Genomic DNA, 24936 nt, shown 5'->3' on the forward strand with positions numbered 1-24936 from the left:
AATAAAACAAAAGCCAATCTAATCAAATACGTTTTTTTTCATGAATTTATGATTTCTCGAATTCTTAAATAAGGGCTTTGACCCTAAATAAAAAACTAAATATAAGGTTTAGTGAGATTAGTGTACAAATATTATATAGCAATTAACTATACAAAACCAAAACATTATACATAAACATTAATAATACCAGAACGATCAACAGAAATAACCATTTCATATGGATTTTGAATAAATGCAATATCTTGAATTAAATCTATATGATTTTTAAAGACATATTTTTGTTGTTGAAAGATAAATGTAGAACGGGGTATTTTTAAAGATGATTTCGATGAAACATTTTCATCAGTTGAAAGTGATAAAGCAGGCTGCTCAACATTAAGAACCAAAGTTGGAGTAAGATGAGATGTTGTATAAATTGGCATTTCTTCTTCTGGTTCTAATCCACTTATAACAAAGCCTTTATTTGCATTATTAGAATCCAAACTCCAGAATCTTATTTTTTGATCTGTCCCAGAAAATAGAATGAAACCATGATTTTTAATATCAGAAACAATTCCATCAAATAAACCACATGTACTAACTGCCATTGCACATATACCTCTATTATATCCAGACACTTCGTCGTCAAAATTAAATCTGTTAGTATCTCCAATATATTTCCCAAAAATTCCTTCAGAGCTTTCATCATCAATTTCCCATGGTTCATAACCTTTTCCATTATCCTTGCCTTTTGCAACTCTATATATCTCACGACACTGCATTTTCTCTATGTCCCAGACAGTAACTTCATTTTGACTACATCCACCAGCTACACATACCCATCTCCCACAGCCTTTTATAGGATGCAATGAAACTCGATGAATTTTAGAAGCACCAGGTAAGCCCCATGATTTCAATTTAATTTGAAATCTTAAATCCCACAAGTCTAAAATACCATGCGTACCAGCAAGCAATAACCATGTTTTTTGTTGATCTATACAAAAACATGTAGGAGTCCCATGACAAGGTGAATTTAATAAATTATAAAGCTCTTTCATAGTACGGATATCTAATGCAATTATTCTTGACAAACTTGTAGCTATCATTAAAATGGATTCATGATCTTACATTAGCATAAAAAAGTATATAATTAAAAATTATATTACCAGTTTCAAAATGTTCCATCCAAACAGCATATTCATCTTTTCCTATTTCATATTTCCGAAGAATTTTTACATGTTTATATTTAGGAAGTGAATTAGCATCAATCATACACTCAACTTTTATAATGTGGAGACTCCCATCACTAGCTCCACTAGCTATACAGTATGTATTAGATATAAAACAAATAGATATAATCCTTGCAATTGTTGAATGCCGATATGTTAATCGCGATCTATTACTAACGTTTTTTTGAAGACGACTAATATCCCATATTTTTATGGTACCATCGTCTGATGCTGTAACAAAAAATACATTGTCTGGAGAAACAATTACACGATTAATCCCTTTAGAATGTTCAGAAAAACGAGCAACCAAAGTTCCTACAGGATGCCATGGTTTATCCAAAGATATTTTTTCAGGATTTTTCTTATTAATTCTTTGTGAAGAAAAAATGGATGAATAAGACTTTTTCATTTCTTCTAGAAAAGTTAACATATATAATGTTTAATTTTTTTTAAAATATCCTTATTACCTTCGTCTAAACATTTATTAATAACTAATTTCATAAAATAAAAACATACCAAATATATTAATATCTTTAGAAAATAAAGATAAGTTTAAATCAATGTCATTATCTAAAACATTCTTTATAATATTTAACGTCAAATTTGGATTTAAAGAACCGTTAAGAGTCCCCATTACACTTTCAGTACTAGTCGAAGTTTCTGGTACAGTCTTATTTAAAAAAAAAGTCTCTGATCGATATATTAAACTCAAACTATTTTGTTTATCATTTGAAGAAAAACTATCATTTTGTGTTGATTCAAGAAATTCCAAATTTACAAAATGTTTTATATTAGTTAAATCAGTAGAAGTTTCCTGAATATCTGGAATAATTTCAGGAAAACTATCATCTAATTGTTTATTAATATCAAAAGTTATATTTCTATCATGGTCCAGAGTAGCCATTACTGGACTAGAATTTAAATTCTTATCTAAAACAGTATGCGATATTGAATCATATTGATTTAATAGAACAAAAGATGTAGATTTATCAAAAAAAGGAGATAATTCAGCCCTTTCAATTTGTTTATCAACCAATTTATTAACATCTTTTAGTTTATTTTTTAAAACAGGTGAAACATTGAATTGTGAAGCTATAGTTTCTAATTTTAAAAACTGATCATCAAAAAAAACAGTTTTAGGATTAATGTTCAAAGTTTTAAGAGAAATAAAACCAATTTGATCTTTAACTAAAAAAGTATCACAATGTTGCCGAGCACTTTACATAATTATTATACAAAAACAATAATTATTATATTTTCTTACTTTAAAGATATTTGAGCTATCTTCCATATATAATCTTTAAGTAAATTCAATTTCCATTCATCGGAAGCAGTCATCCCTAAATTTTTTAACTTTATTATCCATTGTTCATCACTAATACTATTAATGTTATTTAAAATATATTACAAATGTACTCTTCTGATAAACATATATTTTCATTAAAACAAGTAGCTTTCTCAATTTCATCCTCAGACGAAAAAATAGAAGTTGAAAAAAACTGAAATTTACTTCCGTTAACATGTCTTAGCGACATAAAGGATTCTTTAGATTTTGAAGATTTCCAAAATAAACTTTTCTCACTTTGCATAGCCCATGAAGTAGCAAGGTCAAATATAGGTCTAGATATCTTGCATAATTAAAAAATAAATAATTCATAATAATAATCCAACCTGAGTATGAAGATTTTCTAATAATGCTATTTCAGTAATATCAATAATATCACAACGCAAAAATGGCCTTATTAAAGAATATAATATATAATGTATGTCAACTTTTCTTAACCACTTTATATTCGCAACAATAAATTTTATACTTTCTACTCAATTTAGAAAAACTATAAAAACTAACAAATTCACCTATTCGAATTAAAGCATTTGGATGAAGAGTAAACCTTAACAAAATTGCAAGAAGATTCCATACCATAGATTTTTGAAACAAACCCAATTCAGTCATACTAGTAAGAGAAGATATAACTTTTGCTACCACAAATTCTTCTATATCTAGTTAAAGTTAAAAATCAAATATATCTGAATTTTTGACACCTGTTAAAGCCTGTATCATTAATGGCATTATATATTCCTCTAAACCTTGTTTTCCAACATATGTTACAATTCCAACAATATGATCGAAAAAAGAATATCTCAACATCCAATCCTTATCATTTAAATAAGTTATTAAATGACTCAAAATTAGATCATCAGCTTCTTGTTTACAAAAAAACATACAAAGAGACTCAATAGAACCCATTAAAGAACGTCTAACATTAGAATTTGTATCAGTAAGCAAAGATATAACATGTTCTCTAAATGCTTTTTTCAAATAATCTAGACTATTATCATACGTCATTATAATACTAGAGCTATTCTCATCAAGCTCTGTCTCATTATCAGTAGATTCTAAAATGCCACCTAAACGAAATGCTTCAGCCATATTTAAAAACCTCTGAGCTGTATTTACAATACTGGATATACATGAAGCATATAATGTTCTAACACAAGGATTGGGATCAACAACCAAACGATTTAACATTGGCAAAATATATTCAGAAAATAAATGTATATTAATAGGAGTTATTATTGTTACAGATGCAAGCTAAATAATATTAAAAACCAAAAATTTCAAAAAAAAAACTTACTAAGTGTGTTATTGTATATAAAGCAGCCATCCTAACAGATGGTACATCATCATTAAGAAGAGAAACAAGATATGGTAAACAAAGATCATGCTTAGTTTCGTCAGTCGTTCTATAACTAAAAATCAAAAGTATATCACAAGCAACTATGCGTGAATTTGGTTTAATAGCATTCCTTATTGATGATATAATCAAAGATAGAAAAATCAAAACACCGTTATCAAATGAAACAGATTTAACTATAGGAACAGACTGTTCATAAATTTCAAAACGTGTAATAGAATTTCCATACAAAAACTTAGATAAAGATATTTTTCTAAAAATATTTTCATAATCATCAAAACCAAGAGAATATGCAATTTTATCAAGATCTTGATAAATGCGATCAATATAATCATCTATATATAATAATTTCTCATTAACTCCACTGTATCTTTTTTGAGAATGCTCCATGATCGAGTTAATATATTGATAAAGAAATGTATAAAAATAATCAGGGAAAACTTTATTTTTCCATTTTTCAAGATACTCTTCAGCAGATAATCGTTTTTCAGGGTCCAAACTAATCATATGACATATAAGAGATTTAACTTCTGGATCCTCCACCTTATTTAAGAGTGCAGATACTGGATCATATTCACCTTGTCGATATTTTAACAATTGAGAAAGAGTAAATAAAGGAGTCCCTTCAAGAAAAAGCTCCGCAATTACACAACCAAGACTAAAAATATCCATTTTATCAGTTAATTCACCAACATATTCCTCATCTGAACGAAGAAATCTCTCTGGAGCAATATAACAGACACGCCTTGAAGAACTATCATAGAAATATGAAAAATCAGCAGGATTATCCTCAGGTAAAAATTTAGGTTTAAAACAGGAAAAGTCAACTAAATAAACCCAATTCCATGAAGTCATCATAATATTTTCAATTTTAATATCTCCATGATAAACCTAGGAATTTAAACAATATACTTATTTATATTATCATACCTGTTTAGAATGGCAATCCCTTAATCCACACAAAAGCTGAAACACAATCCACTTCTTTTCTATTGTTTGAAGGAAAGGTCTGGTACTTCCCTCAATATCAGCTATGTTTTATATATAAAAAACATAAATACCTAATTCTATCGTAAAGACTGATAAAAAAAAATTCTCTTAAAAGGTAACCTGCCTTTTCAGTTTCAAAAACACGCCTAAATGGAACAACATTTGGGATATTAGATAATTTTTGTCGAACAACTAAATCTTAATCAAAACCCAAAAATAACTGATATACATGAATACATACATTCTAACTGCTCAATATAATCCTTAAATGTATAGGAATGAGATGGTTTTACAAAAAACTTTACTACAATAGGCCCTTCAAAGTATTGACAACGAACAGTTTTCATAAATCGAGAAGAACATAAACTTATTATAATAAGATAATGATTATCTTTTCAAAGACTTTAAAGACCTTTTTCTGTACTCAACATCTGGAATCTCTGATATATATGAATCAATACTCAATGGCATACTAAAAGGCAGAATTGTTGAAATATGCGCACCCATTTCATCCTACTGATTTTTTTAATTTTTATATATCAAAAACACCTTTTATTCCATAAAATATAAAAAAAATCCTTAATATTTATTAAAAATATTAAACATTTTAATATCAAATTTACCACAAAATCTTATAAATATTTTCAAAAAGCAACTTTTGAAATTATTCTTATCGAAGCCCTAAACATTTTTTTGATACATAATTATTTATTATAAAATCTATTATAAACAAATAAATGTAATAAAAAACCAAGATTACTTTACATGATGCATAAATACGCTTTTTCCCTCATAGACATTTATGATAAGATGAATAAAGACATTTTTAAAAGTATATTCTTTATAAAATATCATCAAAAATAATAACTATTTTTATGGTTTATTAAAAATGTTTTGAAAATAATAATTTTTTATATTTATTCTATTCCCATTCAATTGTAGCAGGTGGCTATATTTGTCCATAAGATTATATATAAACTAAAAGAATTAAATAATACCTTTGTAGATATATCATAAACAACACGATTCACACCTCTAACTTCATTAGTTATTCTTGCACTTACTTTCTTAAGGAATTCTATATCAAAATTGTAAATATCAGCCGTCATAAAATCAATAGTAGTTATAGCTCTAAGAGCAACAACTTGCTCATAAGTTCTAAAAATATCAAAAAAATATTTCCTCACAAAATTTCTATAACCTTTGATCTCCCATTACTCCTACTGTTCTCAAAGGTAGCAAAGTTACAAATGCCTGACTAATCTTTTTATATATTCCCGCTTTTTTAATTTCATCAATAAAAATAAAATCCGCTTGACGTACAATATTTATTTGTTCAGGAGTAATTTCTCCAAGGACTCGTATAGCAAGTCCAGGACCAGGAAAAGGATGTCTCCAAATAAGATCGTCAGGCATGCTAAAAAATTTACCTAATATTCGAACCTCATCTTGCAACAAGTTAAAAAAAAATATCCAACAGATTTAGAAAACTTACCTTTAAAAAGTTCTCGTAAAGGCTCAATTAACTTAAAATGCATATCTTTCAACAAACCACCAACATTCTATTATCTATCAGAAACCAAGGATACTAAAATTAAACACTCTACATGATGACTTTTAATAACCTGACTTGGTCCTTTAAAACTAACACTTTCAATAACATCAGGATACAAAGTTCCTTGAACCAAAAACTTTATTTTATTTTCAATCTTGGCATCGATCTTTTTAGTCTCACGCTCAAATATATGGATAAATGTATTTCCAATTATTTTTCTCTTATCTTCTGGATCTTTTATATGCAAAAGTTTATCAAAAAATTCATCAGATGCGTTTACTATAGTTAAATTAATTCCTAAACAAGTACTCAACATTTCCACAATCTGAAAACATTCATTTAGCCGCATCATCCCATTATCAACAAAAATTGCATGAAATCGATCACCAATAGCTTCTTTCATAATTTTAGCAGCAACAGCAGAGTCCAATCCACCACTCACAGCTCCAATTACATGATTTTCGTTACCTACAAGCTGTCTAATCTTGGCAATTTCATTATCTACAAAAAATTCCATAGTCCAATTTTGAGAACACTTACATATATTAAGTGCAAAATTCTTCAATATTTTAGTACCACACACTGTATGTGTAACTTCGGGATGGAATTGCAATCCAAAAATATTCATACTTTCATGCGCAATTGCAGCATAAGGAGCATTACTTGTCTCTGCTATAACACAAAACCCATCTGGAAGCGTAGAAAGTGCATCTGCATGAGACATCCAAACTTGCTGAATCTCATCTATTCCATCAAAAAGTGAAGATCGCGGTGTTTCCAATATCTTCAAAGTTGCATGACCATATTCACGTTTTTCACAAAAAAAAACACATTTTCCATAATACCAAGCTATTTCTTGAAGTCCATAACAAATACCAAGAATAGGAATACCCAAATCAAAAATATATGATTCAACATGTGGTGCTTCTTCTGAATAAACTGAATATGGCGATCCCGATAAAACAATACCTTTGGGCTTCCATCCCAAATCTTGAATCTTACTCGTACATGAAACTAATACTGAACGGACATTAAATTCTCTAAACCTTCTAATAATCAAATGACTATATTGAGATCTAAGAATGTTAAAAAATCCAATTCTTATAATAATTAATCAATATTACCCAAAATCTACAACAAGTATTGTGTCAAAACAAAAAGAAGTACTTTTTCCTAATGGTAATGACTCTTTTTCATGTTTATCATATACCATAACGACTAATCTATTTTTTTTCAATTTTTGACGTCAAATGCATGAACGTTATAATTTTACAAAAAAAAGATATTTTCAAAAGAGAAGAGAAATAAGAGAAGTTTTTAAAGAATTTGTACAGTTAAGACATGTGGTAAATTACTTTTCCTAGGAATGCATTTTTTTCTGGAAAAAAACAGATATTTAATACAAATATAAGTATATAAAACTGAATAGAAATTCCTTTAAAAAAAATCTTGCACTATCCACAAAGATTCAATAAAAAAATTTGGGCTAAGAAAAGACTAAAAAATGCCATCAACAAAACAAAGTTTTGTGTCATATAATAAAAACACAACAACGAATACTACACAAGTAATAAGAAATACAATACCACTCTTAAAAAGACAAAGGATATACCAATATATTATTTCATATCTATCTATAAAAAAGTACTTAAGGAATACATTTTGGCAAAAAGAATCAAATTTTTGTATTTTTACTTTTCTTCCTGAAGAACTTCTTTACGACATTCCAGAGTCAAAACAAGATTTATACACTCTTTTCCAAGGGTTTTTAGTTAGTTTTGATGAAAAAAGCAGTATCAGAAAACCTAAAACATGTGATTATACTGATAAAAAAAAAATAACCGAGAATGAATTAAAAAACCCAAGTATTAAACATGATATTTTTGTAATAAATAACCTAAGTCAAATTAGAAGACCAAGAAAAGAACGGTTTTATTTTGTTGGATCCTAAAAAAAAAAAAAATAATATTTTAAATGATATTAATACCCTAAATATTCAAAAAGTATACCATTCTTTTTTTTTTAAAAACTAATTTTTTAAGGCTCTTATATCTTATAGAATCAAGGAAATTAGTGAAAAAATGACTGTATTGAGTAAAATGAAATCAGAGTCGCTTGAAAAGCTTCAAAAACTAAAAAATCTAGAAAAAGAAACAATAAACATATGTAAATTTTCTTTTATATTTTAAACCAATTGACTATCAATAGTATGGGATTCAGAGACTAAAATTATGGATGATATTGGATTAAAATACCCAACAAATAAAGGAAGCATAATTAACATACAATCGCATGATACAAATAATTTTAAAAAGATCGAATTTATGTCAAAAAATATCTCTGGAAAATTAAATAATTCAAAATTCAATTCTAGATCAGCCCGTATATTATTGCTTTTCTTTTACTATATTTAATTCTTTTTAGAAAAAGATTCTATATATATATTTAATGAACATTTTAAACCGGGGTCAAATATTAAGGTTATTTTGTTTGACTATTCTTATTATTTCATATAGTAAATATTTTAGAGTTGGAAGTCGCATACAGAAACTATTACAGCAATTGACTTTGATATACCTTTTGGAACCATGGTTACAGCTTCTCTAGATGATAAAGTAAAAATTTGGAATCTTTTAAATGGAGAATGTCTTGGTCTACTAGAAGGACATAATGGTATGTAAATAACTAGAAAGTATTTCTAATAACTTTATAGCTTCTGTAAAATGCTTACAATTGAAAAATAATATAGTCGCTACCGGTTCCATGGATGCATCAATAAAATTATGGGATTTACAACATACTGAATCCTACAAGACGGATCAGCCTTTGAAAACATCTAATTATATAAATAAAAAAACAGAATCAAATAATACAGCAGCTTTTTCTATAAAAGAACCTAAGAACACACATATATCACATTTTAGTACAAAAAAAAATACAAACAATTTTTATATAGCTACCTTAGAATCACATATGGACGAAGTTACTGCACTACACTTTATTAGAAACATTCTTGTTTCTGGTTCTAGTGACAAAACTTTAAGGCAATGGGACCTTGAAACAGGAAAATGTGTACAAACCTTAGATGTTCTCTGGGCTGCTGCTCAATGCAACACTTTGTCGTCATCTCTAAACAGCTTTAAGTCAAAAGCATTTTTTAAAAAACATGAATATGATTTCGTTGGCGCTATTCAATGTTTTGACACCGCTTTAGCAAGTGGTACCGCAGATGGAATGGTTCGATTGTGGGACCTTCGTAGCGGGTTAATTATAAAAACGCTTCTTGGTCATACAGCTCCTATTACATGTCTTCAGTTTGATAAGTATCATCTTATTACAGGTAGCATAGATCGAAGCATAAGGGTATAAAAATTCATAAAATAACATTATTAACTATTATAGATATGGGATTTAAGAATTGGTACATTATACGACGCATTTGCATATAATAATGCAGTAACATCATTACATTTTGATACCAAAAAGATTGCAGTTTCAGCAAATGAACCTATCATTCGGATATACGATCGGATTGAGGAAAAACATTGGGATTGTGGCAAAGTCCAGGATCCTAATGATTATGGAAATATTGTAAAAAAAATTCGTCACAAAGATGGTTATTTAATTTCAGGTCGACAAAATGGAGTTATTAATATTTATGCCTGCTAATATATAAAAATATTTTTGTAAAAAAATCTTCCGCCCAGTAAGAAAGCACAATTACATTGTTAGAAAAATTATTACACATAACTATAAAATTTGTATATCCACGTATTTATAAATCATGTAATCATTCAGTAAGAATTGACTTCAAATCAGCAATAGCTTCTTTCAATTTATTTTTTGAAATTACAATTATTTCACCTTGAAGCTGTATTCCAGGGTTCTGAAAAGCCTGTCTAAAATTAGAACCCTCATCAGATTTAGTGTATTTATATGTCATTGAATATAATGATTTTTTTTTAAATAGTTCGTCTTCTGGGTGAAAATATACAGTCTTCATATCTTTCTATTAAAGGTTAACCATTCTATTCCACGAAAGAAGCTTATTTTAGAAACCTTTTGTTTCTTTTTTAAAAAACCTCTCTTTACTTGCTCTCGATAACTTCTAGATAAAATAATATAATGGCCAAAATTATACGGTTCTTTCTATAATAACATCAACTATACAAGTAATTAAATACAAGAAATCAAACATCTTCCAAAGCCCAATCTATTTCTTCAAAAAGTAATTCATACATTGAAGGAACAATTTGTGTTGGCATATTAACGATACGCTCTGATAAGATTAAACCTGTGTGCAAATCCGATTTCTCCAAAAGACCATTCAAAGCCTCACAAAAATCCTTATTAGAACTCATCATAGACATAATATATGATAAAATCTGCTTTATACATGGTTTTTCTCGATGATAATTCAAATTCAAAACCGTTAAAAAGGCAAATGGATCACTTTGTATTCCATCAACTTTTACTACAGATCCAACAAGATTTTGACTTAAAATCAATTCTAATAATCCAGAAATATCAAAACTTTCAGATTCAGGTCCGATCAATTGTTTTAACAAATTTCTTAACGTAGAAACATCCGTATGACGCACATTAAAAAACTCAAAATCGACATTCAAAAACTCTTCATTTACTGATTCTGAAGAAGAATCATCATTTTCAGAAGATTCTGAAGCTTCTTTTTCATGTTTTCCTTTTCTTTTTTTCATTATTTTTGAAGATTTTTAGATTTATCGATAATTTCAATAATTAACCTTCAATATTTTAATTTAAACAAAAATATAATTTTTTACCACAAAACATGCAAAAATAGGTTTTTTTTTTTTTAAATATAATGAAATCTAAATGACTATAAACAGTATAAGTCTTTTTTTCCAGTTTAAATCAGCTTTAAAACTCATGAAATTGAAGGAATGTACTATTTGCTTAACGTCTACTGCAAAATACCGTTGTCCACAATGCAACATAGAAACATGCTCTGCACAATGCTCCACTGAACATAAGAAACGTAGTTTATGCTCTGGATTGCCAAATCCAACCTCATTTTTGAATAAAAAAGACTTATTAACCATTCAAAGTTTGGATCGAGATTATAACTTTCTTTCTGCTATTGAGTCATCTCTAGACTCTTTTGTTAAAAATAGAATGTCATTTTCATCAAATCATGCAGCACTAAAACTTAAAAAAATAATTGAAAAATGTGGCATCAGATATCTTATTATCCCTCGAGGAATGAGTAGAGCATGCCAAAATAAAACATTTTGGAGCAAAAAGTAAAATATAAAGTATTTCTAAAGCAAAAATAATTTTTTTAGAAGAAAAAAAATTTTTTGGACTATAGAATGGATTTATATAAAAAATGAAACAAAAATATCAAATATCGAACACAAGTTATTCAAGTTTTATTTAATAATAATTGTTAACATATTAGTAGAGTTCCATCTGATATAAATATTGTAGATGCGTATAAAAATTTTATTCATAAAAGAAAAATCAATGAACTATTGGATATTGATTATCAAACTATTCAATTTATGATAAAAAAAGTCAATTCTCCTGTAATTTTTTCATATTTATTGACGTTGATAACATTCATAGGCAAATAATTCCATTTATGAGACTTTAAACAAAAATACAACATTATTAGAAAGCCTTAAAGGAATGACTATTCTTGAGTTCCCTACTATTCATATTATAGTTAATGAAAACAAAAATAAATATGCATCAATATCAAAAGAAATAACGCAAATTAAGAACGAGATAAAAATTAAAACAGAAATTAAAACAAAAATCAAACAAAATGGAATCGTTGATTATGATAGTGAAGAGTAAGAATAGAACATTATAGATCACAAAACATAAAAAAATAAATTTAAAAACAATTTGTTATAAAAAAACTATATCCTTTTATTTAATGACATTTTACATATATCTTTAACCATTAATAATAATTACGTTTAATCAAAATCTAGAAAAATAAAATAACTAAATAATACTTGTTTCTATTTTTATTTTCTAAGAATTATCATTTAATTATATATTATTGCAAAAATAACTAAAATATAAGATGGTCATAATATTTCAGAACCATATTTTCAGTAAATTTACTAAATAATGATATATATTTTACAAAAAGAATCTATAACATACTCCAACTTATTCATAATTTACTTTTTTAATTAAAATATATTTGAAAAGTTTATAAAACCCAGCTATCATTTATGACAAAAATTAAACTTTTAAAATCTACTATCATAGGTATTTTATAATAAAAAATAAACCATAAAAATAAAAACTATATAAAAAAAGCTAGAAATGTCACCAACGAAATATTAAAAAAATCCTATGCTTAAATAAATATATCCTTATTTAGTGCATAATACAAATATTAAAGTATACTAGAAATATAATTAAAATAAATCCAAAAGAACATTAAAAACAGAATATGAAATATAAATATTTGTTGGGAATATCTTAAAATTATGTTTCTTTTTTATTTACACTTTCATTCTCGTAATCAAAAATCGAATCATGACATTCTCCTTCATGAATAATAGTCACTAGAAATTAGACTTCATAAAAAATCTAATAAAAATACATACTTGAACTGAAAGAACCAAACGGATCAACAGAAACTCTTGAACTAGGAGGTAACCAGCCTCCTAAAGATCGTTCAATAGTTGGTGCCGCTGTCATGATATTTTGAGAAGATTCTATATCAGTACTTAAACTTTCTTTTATATCACGAAGATTATGAGTTTCAAAATTCCCCGCAAGTACAGGTATTATAGGAGGACGTGTATGACGTAATAATGCCCATTGAGTATTCCGAAAAAAAGGATGAAGTTTTACATCAGATGCACCTGCTTTCGATCCAAGACGACGATTTTCATCTTTAATTAAGAGTTTCCGAATAAAAGACTTAGATGAACTACAAATTAGACTCTAAAAACATTTATTCTATAAATACCTTGTGATTTGCTGATAACTAACTTCAGGAAATACAACATCATTTTTTAAAATATTTGTAAAGGTACTATTTCTATTTTTTCCTTTAAACGGAGTAACCCCAAACTAGTTATTCCAATTAAACTAAAATGAAAAATTCTAAAAGAAAACATACAAGCATTTCAAAAGTCAGAATACCCAAAGTCCACCAATCCACTGCACTTGTATGTCCACATCCTTTAATGACTTCAGGTGCAATATATTCTTCTGTTCCAACAAACGAATTGGTCCGAAAATCTGCAATACAGGACCTAGTATCTATTGCAGGGAATGAACCAGATACACTTTTTGATACAACCATGGCAGGTGCACCACCAGGTGCAGATTGCTTAGAGAGATCAAAATCAGACAACATTATGTGACCAGAATGGTGCAAAAGAATATCTATTTCAAAAATTAAAAAAGTAGACAACAAAAAAAACTCAACATACTTTCTGGTTTTAAATCACGATAAATAAACCCCATTAAATGCAAATATTCTAAAGCTGCTGTTACCTCTGCAGCGTAAAACCGGGATGCATCTTCAGATAGGCATTTTCCAGGACGCATTTGCAATGCTAAAAAATTATTAAAACTCGGATTCCAAAAAAAAATTGAATATTTTAACCTCTGAAAAATTCACCGCCCATGCAATATTCCATACAAAAATACAAATTCTTATCAGATTGAAAAGAATGGTAAAGAGTAACAATAAAAGGATGATTACTTGTTGCTAAAATTTCTTGTTCAGCAAGTACGCGTTTAATCTTATTCCTTTTAATCATCTCCTTTTTATTTAAAACTTTAAATAGTAAGAAACAACCTTTTATCATGAAAAAAAATCTCACCCTTCATTGCATATAGCTTTCTCGTCTTCTTTTCCCGAACAAGATATACTTTCCCAACATCACCTTTTCCAAGTAACTTAATTTTATCAAAACTAGATGGACCCACTTCAACATTACACACTTTAGTGGAATTACTCGAATATGTTCTTGAAAAATTATTCGACTTTTTCAGTTTTCCAGAACGATTATTATCCAAAGAATTTGAAATGTTCAAAGAATTTTTTGTATTCTTACTATCAGAATCTACATTATTTAGATGTTCAGAAGCACAAATTTTCCTAGAACTAGAAAACACATCTGAACAGTTCTTTTCCAATGTCATAGCTAGTTCCGATGGTAAAGTCTGAGGTTTATGAATTTTTAATTTACAAAAATTAGATCTTCCATATGACACAGGATTTATTCTCCTGAAGAACTGCATAACATTCTCATCTTTTAAAGAACAATGAGGAAAAGATGCATTTTTCAGTATACTTTCATGTTTTAAAGAAAAATGTAAAATCTGATTATCATTTGTATAAGTGTTTTTGTGCTCAGAAAGATATGAATATCCACCATAACTCGAATCCCCAGTATGATCACCATCAATAAACACCATATTACATCCTATATTCTTATCATGCAAAGATGAATTTGACTTATGAGTATTATGATTAAATTTAAAAAAGCATTTTAACTTTTGTGAAAACTTAGGTTGTGTTATATTATTTATCAAGGCATCTCTACTATCAAGAAACCTCTTTTGAACAAATATAGACCGTAAGACATTCCTCCTACATTTATGTTCAGCTGTAGTTGTTTTTTGTATTTCCATATTTTTTTATCCTTAAAAAAATATAAATAAAGGCTTTTTAAGCAAAAAGAAAGGAAAACCACTGTATCTAATCTCCCCTTTTATTAAATATACTTCTTCAGCTTTATTCAAGCAGTATTTTATGTTATTCAGATGAATTCTATTTCTCCGATTTTCATGTCTCTTTTGATTGATCTTAAACGGTTTCAGAAGATTCATAATAAACATGTTGAAGTAAAAGAAATAAATAATACAGAGAAACATAGTATTAGAAAGGAAAGTATGAAACACAAGCAAAATACATTTATTCTGAAGCCTTTATATACATTTTTTTAAAATACATAATTTCCCGATAAATTTAAGTATGTCTGAAGTATGTCTGGCAGATAAAAGAAGAAAGCTCAGCCAAAGAAACAAATGAACCATAAAAATACAAAAGAAAACACTGCTATGTATCTTATTAAAGGAATATATATTTGCGTATATGTTAGATGATTTGTCAATTAAAACCGTGTTCATAGACCCTGTAGAATGTAAAATAAAGAAGGATGCCCTAAAAATGATTCCTAATATATAAAGCAATCTAATGTATGTTATGAAGATAATATTATGACAAGAACTATTTATAATAAAAACAAGAAAAAATAAAGATATTTATGCAAAATCAAGACTCATTAGTCGTCTCTTGTAACATAGAAGCTTCCATTTCTGCTTTGAGTCTACGAATTTCAATTTCTCTGTAACGCATGATGTCTTTAATCCGAATCCGTTTCCTATTCTCACAAGTTGCTCGAATAAAAGGATCAATGTTGTATGACTCTATAGATAAATTTTTAAGAAGTGAATAAACTGAAGCCGGAGATGTGCATGCTAATATTTGTTTTTCCTTACTTTTAATAATTGCAATTGAAACTCTAAATAAATAAACATTGCCTTCAATAAACAGAAGATCAAAAACACGAAAAAGGACTTCTGCAGGAAGACAATCAGTAAATACACTCAAAAACCAATTAAACGTGATAGCTTCCAAATCTACAGACAATTTTTTAAAATGATCATATATCCGTGGACACAATTCTGCAACATATCGTATTAAAACTCTCTGATCTGCACGAGATGCAAGCAAACCAGGTGTAAAATAATGCAACGGTAAAATATTTTCAACAATACTAACCAAAACATAAAAAGCCTCTTCTTCTGTTGGATGTGTTAAAAGTAATGTAGCTGCTATAACATTCACTAAACAGTATTAGTATAAACAATTCAAAGAAATTTACTTACTTCCTTGACAATAGCCTATCTGGGTATTATGTCTACTAAATGCAAGTAAAACGTTTCTAAGTTTATATACACCTGGACCTTTTCCTCCAAAAAAGACATTATTTGGCATGGTTCTATAAATATCCATATCGATTTGTACTACAACCATTGGATCAATATCTTTTCCCATTGTTAATAAATCATTATAATATCCCGGTTGTTGAAGCTGATATGCTCCACTACATTCTCTCCAAACCTGACTATTTAAACACCTTTACATTTCCTTTCAAAACTAACCTTAGGACGATAAACTATTGGTATACCGCCAATTACTAAATTCCTAAACTCCTTCCAACGCTGTTTTCCAACTTTCCCAGCTATTCCTAAACCCGATATTCCAATTAACTCAGAACCTTCATAACCATAAAAACTAGAATTTACATTGAACTTTTTTTCATTTTGGATTTTTCGTAAAAAAGAATCCCATAATTCTTGCTTCGTTTTATCATCACTATATGTATCTAACTGTGAGCGTAACAAAATTTTCGCAGCAAAACCTTTAGATTTTTCATTCATATTTACTGTTATAAATCCCTGTGCAACAGAATTATCACTACTAAGAGAGGTCAAAGTTGTCAACGGCATCCCATTATGATTTAGTAATTTGTTTTCTATATCCATTAATTTTTGTAAACTATTCGTCGAAATGGATGGTTCTTTTTTTAAGTAAGAAATATCTAACTCAGTCTTTTTTTCTATTTTATTTTTAACATGATCTGTGTTTTTAGAATAACTTGAATCTTCAGAACAATTACTACTACTTTTATTATTTGTTTCTGCAGACTAAATAATAGTTAAAAATATAATAACAAAAAACAATAAATACTTCAACCAATTCAGAACTAGATGTATTATTTTTAGATCGAAAACCATATATAAAACCAAATCTATCAGCTAATGGTTTTTCGTCAACTCTATAATATTCATTCCATGATGGCAATAATGTAGGAGGTTGACGTTCTGGAGGAACAATGGTATCCATTTCAAGAGACCTAGGAGTAGAATAAAGAGATGAAAAAGGTTTAGATCCAGAGGTTAGTACAGCAGTAGCAGTTTCCTTAATTACTGGAGAAGACCGGGTATCTGTTTGAGTAGACTGAGATGTATTTTGATCTTGTGGATAAGTATCATGCATTATTGAACTATTTAATAAAAGATTAATACGAAGATTCCCATTTTTTAATTTCAACTTAATTATTTTCTCGTATAAACAATTAACAGCAAATGTTTTAGAACTGGTATCATTAATAGATAATCCCTTAAGATATTTCGTTAATATTTTATTCAAATTAAAATTAGGGATCTTTAATATTGATTTAGATAAGTTATCTTGAATCAAAATTTGATGATAATCAAGAACCATCGGCAAAATAAGACGCCAAGTGAAATCTACTATCATTGGAGACTTTCTTTTTTGATGTATTAAATTCTTGTAAGAATTTTCAGATAATAATATATGACATGCAGCAAAACTTATAGCTTTAAAATGAGTTGTATGAAAATATCGTAAATCAGAAACGTTTTCTTTAAAATAAGAACCAAATCCCGGCATTTTTGAAAAAGCATCAAAAGAAGGAAATGAATCAAGTGACGTCATTCTAGGGATTATTTTGTTAAATGAACGAGAATAAGACTGAAGCTTAGAGTGTATATTAGACGTTTTAGGGTTTGAAACAAAATCTTTCTTAAGACAAAATTCATGTTCAGTTGCAGATGAAAGATTAATATGATTATCACCGTTCACAGATTTCAAAGTTTCACCACTAGAATTATTTTGAAAAGCAGAATAAGTTCTTCTTTGATCCCCTGTATTCAGATTTTTCTGTAAATCTTCACATTCCATTATTTTAGGAACACAACAGGGTATTTTTCCATCCGTATGAAAACCTGTTTTGCAATATTGACCCATATTATCATCCGTCATTGCTTCCATTAAACGCTCATCAAGAGACTCAACACAACTTACATCAGAAACAGTATTATTCGCATTGTCCATAAATAAAGATTCTTGTGATCTTTCACAAGACTCATGAAGACATCTCTCTATGTCTAAATAAGTTACACCCACACTTAGAAGCATTTTCTTCAAAATAATTTCACGATCTTTTGATTGTCTTTGATCTTCAATCACTTGGACATCTCTTAATGCTAAATCCCGAGCAAGTTGACGTATAAAATTGATTGCACCATAACGATCAATCAATCTCTGAATAGAACTATCGTCTTCTAAATGTATATTTCCAGGAATTTGATCATAAAGTTCATCAAATAATGGAGCATGATGAAACGCATGATTCGATGAAATATCTGAAGAATAAGCTTTATTTACAGTTTTAATCCCATTTCTTCCTGAAAAAAAAGAAGTAGATGCTCTAAACCTAGAAAAAAGAGGTTTTATAGACTTATTTTCTTCTATTTTAACCATACAATTCACCTTATTTTGTTTTTCTAAATTTGTCCTAAAAAGTCAAAAATACTCAATAATTTAAGCAGTTTTAATACGTAAAATCATAAGATTCATTAAGAGAAGGTGATAAAGGATGTTCATCTTGGTGAACAGATGATATTTCATGTTTAGTCGTCTTCATTTCACAAACATCTCCGTTTACACGCAGACCTTGTCGGTTAAACTAACATGCATCAGGTATATTATATATAAAAATAAAAAATAAATAAGAATTTATGAAACAAAACAAAAAAGACAAAAAATATATTTATTTGCTTTCAAAAGAATATAAAGACATATTTTGTATTTTCAAAAGCATGCTAGTCTGAAGTAATTTTTTCTTTTAAAATAAATAAAACAAAGTAATTATAAAGAAAATAGCAATAAGGAAAGGCAGAAAGTTAACTGAACGTACCCTATTTGTTTCCAAAATATAGCCTTCCAAGGTTTGCGCCATATTTTCTCTAGAAAAAAGATTTATGACTTTCTGTCTACCCCTTTCACCCATTGCAGCACGTTCATCATCTGTTAATTTAAAGAGAACATTTTCTAATGTATATGCCCATTCATCATCATCAGGTTTTCTTAACCAACCGGTAACACTATCGTCAATTGTCTCTAAAGGTCCCCCATTATTTTGAGCTAAAACAATAGTCCTATGAAGCATAGCTTCAAGAGGCACGATTCCAAAATGCTCATATGGAGGCGTATATAGAAGTATGGACGCTTCTCGAAGAAGACAGTTCTTCAATGTTGTAGATATAGAAAGCAAAAAAACAACGTCATATCCTGAAAAGTCTAAAGGAAATACATATGGATGTCGAAAAGTTTTTGACTTTAGTGAAAAACAATTACACAAATCAACAAGTTCATTATGGTATTGGACGTTTTCTTCAATTCTCGATTCATATCCACCTTAACAAATTTTTTTAAAAAAAATAAACACACATTTTATATACCAGCAATAATCAAGCAACATTTAGAAGAACATGAAATCCCCTTAAAGCGAGAATAAGACCTTATTGCCAAAGCAATGTCTTTTTTTCGTTCAAACCTATTTATAGACAAAATCAAGTGAATATAACTATATTGTTTTAGACAATTCATTCAGAGACAAATAATTTTACCTTCGACGTATCAAAAGCGGCTCATCTAGAACTATTTCTTGATATATATTAATACTAGGGTATAATACAGTAAGATCTTTGATATTCGGAAAAACTTTTCGAACAATTGATGCAGTAAAACAACTATTTACAAGCACTCTGTCAGCCATCAGCAGCGTCCATTCCTCAATCCAATCAAAAGGAAGACGATAAACTTTTCTCAAAAAACTATCACGTCTAGCCAGCAATTTATCAGGAAAATGACAATAAAACAAAAGCTTCAAGCACTTTTTTTGCAATAAAGGCACACTAAATGGTAACAAGTCCATAATAATAACATCATAAATATCTTTTTCTAAAAGCATACAGACAGAAAGATAAAGTTGGCGAAAAATTGCACATAAAATAGAAAATTTCCCAAAAATCTTTGTTGGAATTCCACTGCCGCGCACTTTTACTTGAACAATCCCTTTTCCCATCATTATAAAACAAAAAAACCTCTTATATACCCTTTTTAACCTCATCAAAACAGTGATCCTGACTGCAATGACTTGTGTAAATTACAATATCATGACCCAGTGTTTGAAGCCCAACTGCTGCATCCACAGTAAACCTCTCTGCTCCTCCTAAATACTCATAAAATCATGTCTTAAACTTATTCTTATCATATTAACAAACCTATTCCAAGATCTGGATGAACAAAAGCAATTTTCATATTTCATGTCGTCATACGCAAACCTGAACGAAGAACGTTATCAAATTATAAAATTTAAAAAAATGAAATTAGAAGAAAAAGAAGAAGGTTTTAAGATATTTAAAGACATAGGAGAAAAAGTAGAGGATATATATGATATAAATTCCGAAAAAAGCGATGAAAATGGGCCAGTAGTTGATGAAATAGAAAGTTTATGTATACAATGTGAAGATAAGGTAGAATAGCACGATGTATTTATTATTTCCAAAGATAATTGCTGATATTCAGTGAAAAGGGTATAACAAAACTGTTACTTACGGTTATCCCGTTTTTTCGGGAAGTGATTCTGATGTAAGAGGCTTTTGGAAGGTTTTTAAACATCTAAAATCCAAAAAGGTCTTTTGAGTGTCCAAACTGTGGGTTTAAAAACTCAGAAATACAATCAGCAGGGACTATTCAAGAAAAAGGAACAATATATACATTTTCAGTTGAGTCAAAAGATGACTTTAACCGCCAAATTATCAAATCAGAAACATCATCTATATTTATAAAAGAACTTGATCTTGAAATACCGCCTGGGAAAGGAAAAATAAGCAATATTGAGGGAATTTTGGTGGGTATTCTTGAAGATTTAGAACTGAACCAACCGCTTCGTAAATATCAAGATCCAGATACATATAAAAAAATAGATCAATTCATGGCACATATTCGTGATCTATTAGACGGAAAGTGTTTCCCTTTTAAAATAATATTGGATGATCCAGCAGGCAATAGTTGGATTGAAATGATACCAGGAGACCAGCAAAAAAAGTGGAAAAAAACGGAGTATGAAAGAACATTGGAGCAAAATACAAAACTAGGCTTATATTGTCCTGAACAAGAAAATGAAGAAAATAATATAACTCCAGATGAAGTCCATAAATTCCCAGCAACATGTCCTAGTTGTACAAAACCATGTGATACAAATATGAAATTAGTAGATATTCCATATTTTAAAGAAGTAATTATCATGAGTACAGTTTGTGATTATTGTGGATATAAAAGCAACGAAGTAAAAACAGGAGGTGAAATACCAGAAAAAGGGAAAAAGATTATTTTAAAAGTAGAAAATATAGACGATTTATCTCGTGATCTTTTGAAGGTAAATTTAACAAATAATATATTTTTTGCGTTAAAGCTATCCAGAGCGAAACTTGCTCTATAAAAATTCCTGAATTAAATTTAGATTTGAATCCAGGGACTTTAGGTGGCAAATTTACTACATTAGAAGGTTAATCATTGTATTATTAAAAAAAAGACTAACAATTTTAAAAGGACTACTTGCTCAAATTTATGATGAACTTTATAATAGAGTATATTCTAGAACAAATGATTCAATGGAACCTGAAAAAAACAGACGATGGAATATCTTTCTTCAACGTCTTGATGATGCAAGAAATGGAAAAATAAAATTTACCATAATTTTGGACGATCCTATATCTGGTTCTTATCTTCAAAATTTATACGCACCCGATCCAGACCCAAATATGAAAATAGAAGAATACGAACGAACATATGAACAAAACGAAGATTTAGGAATCAATGATATGATTTTAAATCCAGAAAACCAAAAAGATAATCAAAACCAGTAAAAACTATAGAAATAGAATGCATTCAAAATTTTACAATACTTAATTACAATGTATAAACAACATTTCATTTAATCTCAAATTATAAAAATTAACTTCGATATTCATAAATTATAAATTCAATTAACTCTAAATATATACAGATTATTTAGAATTGTATTTATGTATTATAAAAGTAATTTATTAAGATATACTGTAATACTAGAAGAAAAAATTAATACTATTGTTTAAATACATTATTTTATCCATTTCATATATTAAAATAAACACATTTAAATAAACCATTCAACAGGAAATATAGTAATATAGTAAAATTTTCAATTCTATAGTTTTAAGCAACCTGCAAAACCATATACTTTAAAACAATTTTTTTATAACGATCGTGTATCTTTAAAACTGGTTTAGTAATAGAATGGTCATTTTAGGACTTTTTATTTCAGCAACACTTGATAACGTTACATCATTAGCCCCATCTGATCCTTTCAATTATTATTATACATTTAAGGTTCAATGTACTTCATGCAGAGAAACAGTTAGTTTTGTTCTTTTTCATTATCATAGATTAATATCTTTAATAGCATTCTAATCTGGTAAAATTATCTCGTAGTGAAACTGTTGAAATCCCGCACAGTCGTGGAAAAGCATCATTTGTTTGGAAATGTCGATATTGCCAAGTATTTTCTTTAAATCATCCATTTCTTTCATTTTAACTCTTTTGTTCAGAGAGAAAATTCTGCCAGTCAGTTTATCCATAAAAAAAGACATTATTGTAAAAGATTTAGACATTGAAGGAGAAATGTCTGAGTATATGTTTGAAATGTCACCTTCTATATCCCATATTATTTCATTTGAATGCAGAGGCTGTGAATTTATAGAATTTTATCCAGATGTTAGTATTAGACTTTAAATTTTCTTTATTTCATACTAATCAGGGTGAATGGTCCTGCAAAGGTTTTGAATCAGGAACCCCATTTCATGAAATAAACTTAAATGAAGGCGAATGGTATGACTATGATGAAAAAGTTAGTAAAAAAAACTTTTAAAATTAATTAACATATTTAGAGCCAGACTGAAGTATCTATTACGAACATTAAATGGGAAATAAGAAGAGCATAAATACATATGTGTATCCTCAATTTAAAATACATATTCTCGTTAAATTTACAAGTATAATATTTATTTTTTAAGATAAGAGTGCAAAGATTCTATTTTTGCTTTTTTTGAAAGCCCAACACGATAATATGGCTTTGTCATAGTAGATTTCCGTACAGATTCTTTTAATGCGGAAGGTGTTGCAGCTGGAGTAAGCGGAATATCTATCGTATTAAGTGTTTCCATGGGTGGAGTTAATTGCTGACTTTTAGATTCTAAAACAATGTTTTCGCCATTTTCTAGTTGCAATGTATTGACGTCTACATTATCTAGAACTTTCTCCACTATTTCTGCTGTTCTAGATACTGAAAAACATGCTTTCATCTTTAAAACTTCGGAGTCCTGCTTACAGGATTCAGGTGTCTTTAGACTCCCATCAACATTTAGTTGACTATTTTCTTGATAATTTGTTAACTGTAACGCGTTAAATTCATGCGTCTCGGAATCATTCGGAACAATTCTTGAAAAACTGCCATCTAGCAAAGCATTATGGTTAACAGAACAATAATCATTTCCGTAAGAATATAGAGGATGTTGATCACTATCTTTAGACGATAAACATCTATTTAACTTTAAAGCATCTTTGGAAAAAGCTGTCTCAGAAAAACCATTCCCAAATTCTTGTTGTATAGGTGAAGTATTGCCCACAATATTCATATAATCATGATAAGATCCGAGAGAAGAATATCTTTTTACTTTTCCTCCTTTTTTCAAATCATCTTTTGTGGTTTTACTTCTTTTCATTTTCTTCCCCTTCTTTCGAAATACATCATCTTTTAAACCAGCAGTGAATTCAATATCATTAGGAAAAACAGAACCATTCCCATTGCTTTCAGACTTGCATTCGTTCATTTGTAAAGGATTCGTATCAATACACGCAGCGAGAGAAAGCAACTTAATTTCCGACTTTTCTTGTTGAGATAATTGAAACACTTGCATATTTTTGCATGGAGTTGCTTCTTCTCTGCAATCAATCGCAGACCCATCCCCTGTCGTCTCAAATACACCAATATTGCTTTGTTTAAGCAATGGTAATAACTGTATTTCATCATCACTACCATCTGCATTCATTATGGGAGGCAAATCACGCTGAATATTCACGTTTGAATTACAATTGCTGTTAGATAAAAAAGAACTATCTTTAGAATTATCATTTTCTAGATTTTTTTCCTTCAAAAAACTATGACCTTTATTTTCCATATCTTTTTTAGATTCTTCCAGAATTAAAATAGACGTTTCATAACTAATAATAGGATTATCTGAAGATTCTAAAGCAACAATACTGCTCATAGTATCAGTCTTCTCACAATGCATTTTTTCTTGGGATATATGCGTATCAACTAAGTCATATTAAATCTGAAATTATTTGCAAAAAAACCAAAAATAAGACCATTTTTAAATAAAACTGCTTCTGAAGAAAAAAAATCATCTTCCCCTTCTGAATCTGCAACACATGTTCCTTTTTTACATAAAAAAGTACTCATAATCAATCAATTAACGTCAC

General features: G+C 28.6%; 11 protein-coding genes across 11 annotated transcripts; 4 read left to right on the plus strand and 7 right to left on the minus strand.

Moving 5' to 3' along the window:
* Positions 1-164: 164 nt before the first annotated feature.
* On the minus strand, positions 165-5365 carry T551_02993 (ubiquitin-binding serine/threonine protein kinase VPS15; the record flags this gene model as incomplete). Its single annotated transcript, XM_018375256.1, has 13 exons — positions 165-1102; positions 1146-1622; positions 1701-2425; positions 2473-2583; positions 2625-2836; positions 2880-3025; positions 3066-3209; positions 3252-3801; positions 3845-4795; positions 4835-4919; positions 4966-5086; positions 5136-5260; positions 5307-5365. 13 exons carry the CDS (start codon positions 5363-5365, stop codon positions 165-167), a joined length of 4644 nt encoding a protein of 1547 aa, XP_018228464.1.
* Positions 5366-5816: 451 nt separating this feature from the next.
* Positions 5817-7662, minus strand: T551_02994 (GMP synthase (glutamine-hydrolyzing) domain-containing protein; the record flags this gene model as incomplete). The annotated part of the gene is made up of 6 exons (XM_018375257.1): positions 5817-5843; positions 5893-6052; positions 6096-6342; positions 6390-6456; positions 6502-7525; positions 7574-7662. 6 exons carry the CDS (start codon positions 7660-7662, stop codon positions 5817-5819), a joined length of 1614 nt encoding a protein of 537 aa, XP_018228465.1.
* Positions 7663-7953: 291 nt separating this feature from the next.
* Positions 7954-10118, plus strand: T551_02995 (uncharacterized protein; the record flags this gene model as incomplete). Its single annotated transcript, XM_018375258.1, has 8 exons — positions 7954-8314; positions 8361-8452; positions 8492-8615; positions 8658-8831; positions 8874-8929; positions 8978-9122; positions 9163-9812; positions 9852-10118. 8 exons carry the CDS (start codon positions 7954-7956, stop codon positions 10116-10118), a joined length of 1869 nt encoding a protein of 622 aa, XP_018228466.1.
* Positions 10119-10239: 121 nt separating this feature from the next.
* Positions 10240-11167, minus strand: T551_02996 (protein-transporting protein BCP1; the record flags this gene model as incomplete). The annotated part of the gene is made up of 3 exons (XM_018375259.1): positions 10240-10458; positions 10509-10598; positions 10646-11167. The coding sequence occupies 3 exons, from the start codon at positions 11165-11167 to the stop codon at positions 10240-10242; spliced, it is 831 nt and encodes a 276-aa protein (XP_018228467.1).
* A 136-nt stretch (positions 11168-11303) lies between these two features.
* Positions 11304-12290, plus strand: T551_02997 (uncharacterized protein; the record flags this gene model as incomplete). The annotated part of the gene is made up of 4 exons (XM_018375260.1): positions 11304-11731; positions 11774-11848; positions 11893-12016; positions 12057-12290. The coding sequence occupies 4 exons, from the start codon at positions 11304-11306 to the stop codon at positions 12288-12290; spliced, it is 861 nt and encodes a 286-aa protein (XP_018228468.1).
* Positions 12291-12938: 648 nt separating this feature from the next.
* T551_02998 (serine/threonine-protein kinase nrc-2) lies at positions 12939-15107 on the minus strand (the record flags this gene model as incomplete). Its single annotated transcript, XM_018375261.1, has 7 exons — positions 12939-13018; positions 13061-13389; positions 13429-13532; positions 13582-13850; positions 13898-14023; positions 14074-14247; positions 14294-15107. The coding sequence occupies 7 exons, from the start codon at positions 15105-15107 to the stop codon at positions 12939-12941; spliced, it is 1896 nt and encodes a 631-aa protein (XP_018228469.1).
* A 643-nt stretch (positions 15108-15750) lies between these two features.
* On the minus strand, positions 15751-19036 carry T551_02999 (uncharacterized protein; the record flags this gene model as incomplete). Its single annotated transcript, XM_018375262.1, has 5 exons — positions 18909-19036; positions 17233-18865; positions 16644-17189; positions 16368-16602; positions 15751-16325 (listed from the first exon to the last, which is right to left on the minus strand). The coding sequence occupies exons 1-5, from the start codon at positions 18992-18994 to the stop codon at positions 15751-15753; spliced, it is 3075 nt and encodes a 1024-aa protein (XP_018228470.1). The 5' UTR covers positions 18995-19036.
* Positions 19037-19138: 102 nt separating this feature from the next.
* Positions 19139-20673, minus strand: T551_03000 (GDP-Man:Man(1)GlcNAc(2)-PP-dolichol alpha-1,3-mannosyltransferase; the record flags this gene model as incomplete). Its single annotated transcript, XM_018375263.1, has 5 exons — positions 19139-19767; positions 19812-19936; positions 19980-20427; positions 20468-20584; positions 20637-20673. The coding sequence occupies 5 exons, from the start codon at positions 20671-20673 to the stop codon at positions 19196-19198; spliced, it is 1299 nt and encodes a 432-aa protein (XP_018228471.1). The 3' UTR covers positions 19139-19195.
* A 62-nt stretch (positions 20674-20735) lies between these two features.
* Positions 20736-22283, plus strand: T551_03001 (zinc finger-containing protein ZPR1; the record flags this gene model as incomplete). Its single annotated transcript, XM_018375264.1, has 5 exons — positions 20736-20888; positions 20948-21003; positions 21049-21793; positions 21838-21922; positions 21967-22283. 5 exons carry the CDS (start codon positions 20736-20738, stop codon positions 22281-22283), a joined length of 1356 nt encoding a protein of 451 aa, XP_018228472.1.
* A 409-nt stretch (positions 22284-22692) lies between these two features.
* On the plus strand, positions 22693-23396 carry T551_03002 (uncharacterized protein; the record flags this gene model as incomplete). Its single annotated transcript, XM_018375265.1, has 6 exons — positions 22693-22812; positions 22859-22954; positions 23004-23019; positions 23063-23169; positions 23213-23302; positions 23343-23396. The coding sequence occupies 6 exons, from the start codon at positions 22693-22695 to the stop codon at positions 23394-23396; spliced, it is 483 nt and encodes a 160-aa protein (XP_018228473.1).
* Positions 23397-23456: 60 nt separating this feature from the next.
* Positions 23457-24916, minus strand: T551_03003 (uncharacterized protein; the record flags this gene model as incomplete). Its single annotated transcript, XM_018375266.1, has 2 exons — positions 23457-24772; positions 24823-24916. The coding sequence occupies 2 exons, from the start codon at positions 24914-24916 to the stop codon at positions 23457-23459; spliced, it is 1410 nt and encodes a 469-aa protein (XP_018228474.1).
* Between the last annotated feature and the right edge of the window lie 20 nt (positions 24917-24936).

This window comes from Pneumocystis jirovecii (genome assembly GCF_001477535.1).
Source record: "Pneumocystis jirovecii RU7 chromosome Unknown supercont1.14, whole genome shotgun sequence".
Classification (NCBI taxonomy): domain Eukaryota; kingdom Fungi; phylum Ascomycota; class Pneumocystomycetes; order Pneumocystales; family Pneumocystaceae; genus Pneumocystis; species Pneumocystis jirovecii.